Below are 10,170 nucleotides of genomic sequence, written 5' to 3' on the forward strand. Positions count from 1 at the left end.
TCCTTGCTCAGAACACAAAGTGTGTGACTTGATCATTATGACTCCCTGGGACAATGGCTCTCAACTCTACCGGGTTCAGAATCAGGTGGGGAGGGGGGATTAAAACCCTTAGACTACACCAATTGAGTCAGCAACCATGGCCACACCACCCCTGCCTGGCACTGTGCGATCGTATCTGCCTTGCAGCGCCTTGGCCGGCTCCTGGATACACCCTTCAGCATTACAACACTGCCCACTGCTCCAAACTGCGATCTTAAAGGCTTACCTGGCAACATCTTGAGCCATTCCTTTTCCATGGCACAAGCTTCCTTTTACCTGAATCATGTCAGACTATCAACACCAACCAATTTCCAGCCACTGGCAGGACAATGCATGGTTCTGGACCAGAGCCAACAGAACCTGCCGACCAAAGGGGCTAGAGTTGTGACATGGTGCATCTCACGTAATGTGGCTCCCTGCTAATGGCCTGAGACAAACAACAGAGGGTGACCGGAGTGCTTGGGCCTCTGCTGCCCATCTGGGAGACCTGGCTAAAGCTCCTACCTCTGGCTTGGTTCAGCCCTGGATACTGCGGCTATCTGAGGGAGTGAACCAGCAGAAGAAAGCTCTCTTTCCTCTTGCTCTTGCTAACTCTCAAATAAATACATTTTTTTAAATGCTGACCGCAATTTAGCAGTTCCTCTGTTGAAGAATTTTCGAGTGCACCCCAATATTTACAGCGCACGGCCTGAGGGCCACCCAGCCGGCAGATCTGGCAGCAGGGCACATGGGTCCCTGATCTCTGACTCTTGCCTCTCGCCCCCATCCCAATCTACAGTTCTCAATGCCCATAGAGATCTTCCATTTGCTGGTTTATTCCCTCAAATGTTTACAACAGAGACCAAATTCAGGAGCCAGGAGCTCAGCCCCAGGCTCCCCCATGGAGAGGCAGGGCGTGAGCCATCCCCCTGCCGCCTCCCAGGCTTACACGACCAGGAAGCTGGAGTCAGCAGCAGAGCTGGGACTCAAACACGGCCGCTCCAGCATGGGCTGTGCGTATGTACTGCCCCGGACTGCACGCTGCCCTTGCCATTCCGCTCCCAGCCCAATAGCAGCCAGCAGCCTCCCATCCTGGGGCTGCAGTCCACAATGACCTCCCGCTGTCACCTGCCCTCTGGCCCAGCTGTACCAGACTCCCTGCCCCCTGTGGCCACACACCAACCCTTCTCCAAGCTGTCGCACCTGCCTGTTCACTTTTCCCTTCTCCCCACAATCCAAACATTTCAATGCCTAGCTCATGTCTGCCACTCTTGGCACCCCAAGGAGCCACCTCCTGCTGCTTCTGCCAGCGCCAAATCCTCTTCTCTGAGCTGCTGAGACCTGCGCCCTGCTCCGCAGTCTGCCCTTTAGCCGTGTGCACGCAGTGTTGTCACCTGGGGGTCAGGGACTATAAGGAAATATTTTTAATGCACAGTCCCAGGAGGACAACAGCTGTGCAGTTAGTCCTTGCTGCTGGGCTGCCCCTGCAACATCCCACTTCTTCAAAGGGAGGCGCCTGGCCTCGAACAGCAAAGACCTGCAAGGTGCCAGGTGCGCCCTTTTACCCCACACTGTGTGCTCCGGGGAGTCCGATTGCCCACACTCATTGCAAGAAACAGGCAGGACAAGCCATGTGTCACTTTCACATCCACTCTGACACTGCTCTAAAAAATCTTATTTAAAAATATTTTCCCTATAGAATGTGGCCTCTTCACCCGCCCTCTCTGATCGTGAGCTGGGTAGTGCCCATTCCTTCCTGGCTGGCATCTCTGAAATCACTGGCGATGAAGAACTGCTTCTCCACCCTGGATGGTGACATCAGGCCAGGAGGAGGGCAGCCCTCGAGCCCCAGGCACTGACATACCCTTCCCAGACCTCAGATCTGGAAATGACTTCCCCAGGCGCATGGGCAGGCATGTGGTCGTAGGCATCTTGAATCTTTTGTGCAAAGAGGCAGGGACTAACCTAACACCCATGGTGGCACCGTCCCCCTGGGACACTCAACAGGTCTCACCCTTTAACATCCTTGCATATTAAAATCACCATTTATTACATGATATTTCTTCCTATCTCACTGAACACACACACACATTACATGCCAGAGGTGTGCACTCACAAATACAGATATGCACACATCAACACACACACACACGCAGGCTGTAACTCTCTTAGCAGGGAACCCAACCCATATTTTCTCCCTACTTGAACGTGGACTTGACCATAAATCTCACCCACCCATGCTAGTAAAATAACCCTCTTATGCCATGCAACAACTTGGGAACAAAAGCAAGACCTGGACAACCTATGGGCGGCTTTCCTTAGCACACGACTCTGATCACCAAGTGCGAGATCAGGAAAATCATGAGGCTTTCCTTAGCACACGACTCTGATCACCAAGTGCGAGATCAGGAAAATCATGAGGCTTTCCTTAGCACACGACTCTGATCACCAAGTGCGAGATCAGGAAAATCATGAGGCTTTCCTTAGCACACGACTCTGATCACCAAGTGCGAGATCAGGAAAATCATGAGGCTTTCCTTAGCACACGACTCTGATCACCAAGTGCGAGATCAGGAAAATCATGAGGCTTTCCTTAGCACACGACTCTGATCACCAAGTGCGAGATCAGGAAAATCATGAGGCTTTCCTTAGCACACGACTCTGATCACCAAGTGCGAGATCAGGAAAATCATGAGGCTTTCCTTAGCACACGACTCTGATCACCAAGTGCGAGATCAGGAAAATCATGAGGCTTTCCTTAGCACACGACTCTGATCACCAAGTGCGAGATCAGGAAAATCATGAGGCTTTCCTTAGCACACGACTCTGATCACCAAGTGCGAGATCAGGAAAATCATGAAGAAAGACGCTTGGAGTACATTTGCAATCACGAGAGCTCACTTTTAACAACAGAGATGTTATTGGGGGACAACTGTTGTGGGGGACACTCCTGACAACCCCCCACAACCGAGCCTACTGCCCCCTTGGGTGGCTCTCTCTGGAAGCTGGAGCCATGTGCCTTTGTCTGCTCAGAGCCACGCCCAGGGTGTTCCACACTAACTACTCGCGGCACACATGGGAGAAGCAGCAGCTCCTGCCACGTTAATCCCTGCCTGAGCCATTCATAACGGAAAAGCCACATAGGAAAGAGCAGCATGAATATTTTAAACTGTCCGCAGGGGCAGGAGCTTCAGGAGTCGTTCCTGCAATTTCCTCCTCCTTTTCTGGCAGGCAGGGCTCTGCTCTCAGAGGAAGGCTGCTCTCTGTGCACAAGAGGGCAGACTCCACCCGACAGTGCCCTAAGGAGCCAGGACGTTCTCCCAGCTCAGCCCTGCCTGGCACAGCCCTCTTCCTCCTCCTCCCCATTCCTTCCCAGCATCTCTGAAATCACTGGGGATGCTGGAGTCTTTGTCCCTACAGCTCAGACGGGACAGCTGAGCCTGGGAGAGGCACTGGGTGACGGGGTCTTCAGCAAGTGGGTACCCGGGCTGCTGCCCAGAACTATGCCTCTGCCTACTCCTTCCTGGCTGATTTCCCAAGCACCCGCTGCCCCCGCTCACTCCACAGGCCACACACACCATGGCTTCCTTCGGAAGCTACTCCAGGACATACAAGCAGGTGGGGGGTGCTTGTACATCCTCTCAGCTTCTCCAACAGCCACTTCCCATGGCCTGGGTCCCTACACACCCCAGTAAGGCACCTGCTTATCTTCCACCCAGGACTAGTGGTGGAAGGGTCCTCCAGCCCAATACTCGCCCTCACCACGCTCACTACCTTCAGTGGCCATCTCAGGCTAAGCTCTGGGCGCCCACCTCCTGCCACCCACCTCGCTGGCACCCAGCACACCCACTATTTCCTGCTGACCCAGCAGCTGCTACGTAACAGGTGCCACATGCTGAAAGCTGCCCTGGGGCCCTCCCAGTCACAAGGTGACATTTTTGCTCCCACCCTGCAGGTGCTCCCACAAGGCGGCCCCACCCAGGCCTGCCTGGCCTTTGTGGTTTGTGGTTTTCTCCTTAAAACCACAAATAATTCTTTCCAGCTGGCTGCAGTGAGCCCTCCATCTCACACAGACAGCCTTCTTGAAGGCTGAGGGCTAGCACCCTCCCTGCCACTCACTCAGAAGCTGCTTCAGCCCATTCAGACACTGCTCCGAAGCCAACTGCCTCTCCCTGCCCACAGAGAATGCTGTCCTTCCAGAGGGCACCTGCTCTGTCAACGGCCCATCTTCAGAGGCACCCAAAAAGGGTACGTGCACACATACACACCCCACCCCTGATCCAACTGGGACCAAGCCTAGCAGTTCACCTCCACCACACTGGGTCACACCCAGAAGGGCAGGTGTGCCCCGGTGGCTGAGCCAACCGCAGACTGGATCACATAGGGCTGGCACTCCCACACTTCTCCACAGGACGCCTGGGAAGCCAGTCTGCTAATCCAGGATGGCAGAGGTGGATCTCTGAGACAGGCACCTGCTCAGACAACACCCCACCTATGCTTCCTTCTCAACACCCAGCCTGGGCTGACCCTGTTCGCCCAGGGACTCTAAACAGCCAGGCTTGAAGCTGGCCCCCAAGAGGGGCACAAGGCAGCGTGGGGGCAGGGGAGGAGGACAGGAGAGCCCAGGTTCCCTTGCCCTCCAGTGGCTGCACCCATGGGGGTCCTGATGAACAAAGCCTGCCTCTGAGGATTCTTGCCAGGATTCCGGAAGCTCTGCCCCCACACGGGCCAGGCCCTCCCCATTGCTCTCCCCAGGCTGCCCTGTGCAGGTGCACCCAGGCTGCCCCTGCGTCTCTAGGTTTCAGACCCAGGGTGTCACCTGCAGGATCCCACCACACTCTGGTTGCCCTCGGGGCCACGTGGCAGCACCTGCACCCCACCCCAGGCTCCCAGCCGGTGGTCCCCACTCTCAGGAATCCTGAGCTCCATTCGGCTACCAGGCGGGACAGGAGAGGTGGCCATGGACCTGGATCGCAGGGCCCCAGACAAAGCATACGGACCAGGGCGTCTTTGTTTAGGGCCACAACTGGGCGGCACCCCCCCCTCCACCGCCAGGACAGTTACCATCCCCACCCTTCTGCGCGGCCCAGCCTCAGCTACCTTAACCCTTCCTAGGCAGCAGCGGCCACGCGCTCCCCCACCACACACACACACACACACACACACACACACACGCGCGCGCGCGGTTATTTTTAGCAAGGTGGGAGGCGCTCCATCATGGCGCCGTCTCTGGGTCCGGACTTCATTCCGCCCAAGCGGAGGCCCGGTCACTCTTCAGGGAAAGGAACCGGGCTGTGAGGGGAAGGCCAGAGGCCCAGTTCCCCCTCCCTATCGCCTCCCCGGACCTGGGGGTGGGGGTAGGGTAGTTGGGGACCCCCGCGCTCCTCCCTCTTTTGTTCATCTCCGCATCCTTGAAGGTCTCGGTCCTCCCTCACGTCCCGTGGGGGGAGGGGGAGGCCAGCCCGCGGGGAGAGGGGCCGCAGGCGCCAGCCCCGCCCAGCCGTGCCGGGCTCCCCCCTCGCCGTCCCCAGAGGCTGGGGGGAGGAGGCCGCCAAGCCGAGACCGGCCCCGCCCTGTCCACGGCGCCTCCGGGGGCCGCCCCTGCCGTCCCCCACCCCCCCACCCCTCCTGCCCCTGCGGATCCGAACCCGGGCGGCGACCCCCCCAACACACACACACACACACACACACACACACAATCCTACCCAGCGACGCACGGCGGCGGGGGCCGCTTACCGTGATGTGAGGGATGCTCTTTTTGCCCTGGTAAGACATGGCCCCCTCTGGCGCCCGATGGGCCTCGCTCTCGGCCCGCCCGAAAGACCCGAAGGGATGCGAACAAGCGTGGAGGCTCGGCGCCCGCGGCTGTCCTCGGCGCGGCTGCCCGGATACTCGGCCCGCGCGTCACCGCCGCCGCTCGGCTGCCAGCACCGCCCGGCTCGGCGAGGAGGGCGGGAGGAGGAGGAGGGAGAGACGAGGGCGGGAGGAGGGGGCTGCAGACAGACAGCTCCTCCCGGCGGCGCGGAGCCGAGCCCGATTCGCCCCTCTCGGCTCGAACCAGGAAACGCTAGCCTTCCGATCCCCCCCCCCCCTCCGCCTCAGCCCCCGCCCCCACGCCGCCAATGCGCGCACACCCTGGGAAGGGCCGCGCACACCCTGGACAGGGCCGGTGGGTAGGGCCGCGGCCTCACTCCCGCGGTGGCGAGGGTCTTGGTGCTCAGGGTCCTTTGAATCGGGAGAGCCGGCCCCTGGGATGCGCAGGCGGAGTTGACGGTTAGCGCCACAGGTGCCGCCCGCCCCAGGGATCTTCGTGGACACATGCGCCGGCGAGGAATGGGGCCAGGGAGCGGGGACCAGCCCTGGCTGCTGGAAGCAGCTTCCTGGCTCGCGCATCTGCCTGGCTCCATCCACCATCTACCCCCCGCCCCTCGCCCCGCCGCTGTCCCTCCTTGAATGGACTACAGCTCTCCAGCCCAGCTCCAAGGCTTTATTCACACCGCACCCTCTCCTACCCCAGACAAAAGGTTAGAAGGATGTATTCTCCCACACCCATTTCCAGGGCTTCCCTGTCCCAGCCACCCCAGCCCGGGGCCAGTCTTCTCCGAGGCTCCTGAGAGGAGCTTCCCTCCCTCGCAGGGAACAAGGCCCTAATTCATGGCTGGGCGGCCCACCCCCTGCAGCAGTTGGCAGCACCCCGCCAGCCGCCTGCCGGGTGTGGAGGCCAGCAGGTCACCCACAGGCTTCCTAGCAGACCATGCCCTCGGACAGCAAAGCCACCACAATCCCGGGGGGCAGGCCAGGGGAGTGGCAAGGCCCTCCCAACGTCCAGCAGGGCTCACAGGCCTGGGGGATGGAGAGTGGGTGGAGTCCACAGCATCACCCCAATAGGAGAGTGAGCCCCTGCAAGCCGGGGCAGCCCTGGACAGCTCCCCACCCCCAGGCACCAGACAGAATTCTCTTGCCTTTTTCTGCCTACAAAACCCACACCCATGGACTCCGGTCTCTGCTTTCTCTGGACGCCCCTGGATGGAGGCAAATGGGTGGGGGTCCCGGTCCTCCGCCAGCTAGGAGGCCTCCGGCAGTGTTCAGCATTCCAATAGCTTTTGGTCATTACATTTCCATTTTGCTGATGGAAATTGAAGATAAAATGATGCACCCACGGGCAAAGCATTTTCGCTGCGGCACAGCCACGTTCACTGCGCCCTCTGCGTCTCAAGCATTTTCACTGCGGACAGCCTGGATCCCGGGCGCCCTCTGCGTCCCATTCAGCCCAGGCTCCCGGATGGGGCTTGGTGCTTGTACCCATGGGAACGCCCTCTCTCCCCAACACAGCCCCCAGTGCATCCTCTGCTTGGGCCCAAACTCCATGTTAGACGCAGTGGGGCGTTCCCTGGGGGAACGTCTGGACATCTGGGCAGGGATGCATCCTGGGCAGAGATGGGGACAGGGCCACGTGCGTGCCAGGGGGAGGAGCTCCTGCCTTCGATCGGCCATTCAGATCGCTGCTCCCAAGCAGACTTCAGGGGTACAAAGCGCCAGTGCCGCTAGGCCACTGGCGGCAAACGTTGCGCCTGCGCCCCAGAGCCCCCTCCTCCCTCCCAGGAAGGAGCGTGCCGGGCGGGGAAGGACCTGGGCGCCGATTGCGCGGCTCAGAAGCGGAGAGGCCGGCCCTGGAACCTGAGCCTGCCGCTGGGCCACAAACCCCTACCGGCTGCACCACCCTGACCCCCGAGTAACCCGGAGCCCTCCACAGGCCAGAGATGCCGCCTTTTGTCCGGTGTCAGAGAAAGGGCAGAAGGAACCGGAGTCTCCCAGAGCTGCAGTGTAGCTACAAGGTGGGCGCAGGCAGAGCCCAGGACCACACTGGGGTCGCTGGTGCCCTGGGCCTCTGGTGCAGCAGGAGCGCGCCTCCGGACAGCTCCAGGCTGTGCACAAAGCGCGCCTGCGGGAAGCCCTCCACGCGGGTCGGAGTTGGAAGGAGACCGCAGCCGGTCTCATGGTGCACCATCTGAAGGTTCCAAGGGCCGGTGCTGGCGTCTCGGCTCAGGAGAGTCCAGGCCTCCAAGCGGGGTGGGCCAGCAGGAAATGGGGCAGACAGGGGAAGGGGGGCGGGGAGATTTAGGAAGAGGAAGGAATGAGGAAGAGAAGTCCCGACTCTTGCCGCTCCCGTCAGCACCCACAATTCGGGAACTCCACTTCAGGACCGCGGAGAGCTCCCGAGCCACGCAGGAATCCCCGCCGGGGCTGGGGTCTCGGGGCGCGTGGGCTGACCACCACCCACTCCCCTGCCTGCTTCTCCAGGAAGCACTCCCAGATTTCTACCCAGGTCCAGTGCTGGCCTTGCCTGGTCTCTAAGAGCGGACGGGATCATTCAAAGGAGGGTAAAACTTCACCAAGGAACACTATTATGCGCCCAATTCCCACGACTCTGATTTAATTCTCACAGTAAGACTGTCTCTCAATCTTCAGGGAAACTTCTGGAGGGTGGGGCCGGGGTGCCAGGCACAGCAGCACACACTGTCCACCCCCGCGACTGCTGGATCCATCCACCCATCTTCCACCCCCACTCTGCCCCAGCATCCTGGAGACCCCCTTCTCCGGGAGAGGCCCCCCTGCACCCCAGGCCTAGCCTTCGTTCCTCCCTGGTGCGCCCGTACCTGTGCTCGTCTCAACCGCCTGGGAAGCCGCTGGAGCCGGCTTAGATGCCAGCTTGTCCTGCGAGCTAGGCAGTAGCCTGTGCTTGGGTGTGCAGGATGGAGCCCTGGGAGAGATGTTGGGGCCAGCCACCTGGTGATCTAAGTCCTTAACCAAGTCCTTCCCCAGAGGCGGTTCCCGTGTGGCTCCAGCTCAACCTCTCCGGATCCGAGTAAGCAGTAGGTGTTCCATAGTTAGCAAACGAGCAGACCAATGAGCAGACAGGAGATGGGTGCCCTGGGTTAGATTCTAGGAGATCCCCTCACGCGTCCTAGGGTGCCATATGGCAGTTCTGGTCAACTTGCTCCCTTCCCCGGAACCGGTTCTGCGGGCGGGGAGCCCGGGATTGCACTTCGGAGGTCCCCTCAGGTCTTCCGGACGCTGCCGTTCAACCCCGACCTGACCTCACTGGGAACGTCCTCGTGATGAGGTGGGGGAGGGGTCGCTCTGCAGCCCTCCCCAGCCTGGTGGCCGCGGCCCTGGCACTGTCCTCCGGGGACCCCAGCCCTGGGTTTCCGAGCGCCCCGCCCCTCCCCACGGCAGTCCACGCGCGCCCCGAGGGTACCTGGCCATTGTCCCGGGCGAGCGGCAGGTCGCGGGGCGCGGGGCAGCGGAGGTGCAGCGCCGGCGGCCGCTCGTCGCGCTCACCCGGGGAGCTGACGGCCGAACCCGAGGGCTCGCTCACGTCGCTGGCCGTGTCCTCGCTGCCGCCGGGCCCCGGCAGGCCGACGGCGTCGGGCCGGCCCGCACTGCGCGGCGTGCGCGCCGAGCCGCGGCGGCCCACGCTGTACGCGTCGAAGTCGATGGTCTTGTTCTCGTAGGCGCCCTCCACCGCAGCGAACATGCCGCCGTACTTCTGGCGCGGGGTCTGCGCCGCGCTGCCCGGCCGCGCCAGGTACACGGGCAGGTCGTCCTCCGTGTTCCACGCGCGCCGCCGGTCCGCCATGCCCGCCCGCGGCCCTGGCCACCACCGTGCGCCGCGCTCCGCGCCTCGGTGCGGGCCCGCGGCGGCCCAGGCGCGACTGCAGCCGGGAATGGGCGGGGCGCGCGGCGGGCCGGGGCGGACCGGGGGCGGGCCGGGGCGGGGCCTCCGGGGGCCGCGGGCGAGCACCGCGGCCGGCTACAAAGGACCGGGGGGCGGGGAGGGCTGCTGACGCGCCCGAGCCGCAGCGCAGAGGGCGGGCGACCGAACCGCAGTACCCCAGACGCACCCTCGCTCCCCGCCCCCAGGCGGAGCGCAGGGTGCTAGGAGCGAGGGGTGGGAGCTCGGCGCGCGCGCGCGCACCCACACACGGGTTCGTATCCGCATATCACACAATTATAGCAAACGCTGGCTGCATGCACAGGCGTGCTGGCCTACACGAGTCAACCATGCACCCGAGCACCTCCTCGCGTACAGCTTTGCACACATGCCGTGTCTCACACACACGCACAGAAATTGTCCTTGCCCCACAACCC

The 10,170-nt window shown here is 61.7% G+C and overlaps 1 protein-coding gene across 2 annotated transcripts in view; it reads right to left on the bottom strand.

Moving 5' to 3' along the window:
* The window catches only part of CRMP1 (collapsin response mediator protein 1), a 49,361-nt gene extending 39,648 nt beyond the window's left edge, over positions 1-9,713 (bottom strand). Inside the window, exon 1 of one of the 2 annotated variants that reach the window (XM_004579222.2) lies at positions 9,278-9,713. In XM_004579222.2, the coding sequence (XP_004579279.1) occupies positions 9,278-9,658 (381 nt within the window). In that variant the 5' untranslated portion in view covers positions 9,659-9,713. Of the gene's footprint in view, positions 1-5,754; positions 6,084-9,277 lie in introns of those variants that run through there. The other variant, XM_058670436.1, reaches the window with a different exon arrangement.
* Between the last annotated feature and the right edge of the window lie 457 nt (positions 9,714-10,170).

The sequence above is a fragment of the Ochotona princeps genome, chromosome 11 (assembly GCF_030435755.1).
Source record: "Ochotona princeps isolate mOchPri1 chromosome 11, mOchPri1.hap1, whole genome shotgun sequence".
Lineage (NCBI taxonomy): Eukaryota > Metazoa > Chordata > Mammalia > Lagomorpha > Ochotonidae > Ochotona > Ochotona princeps.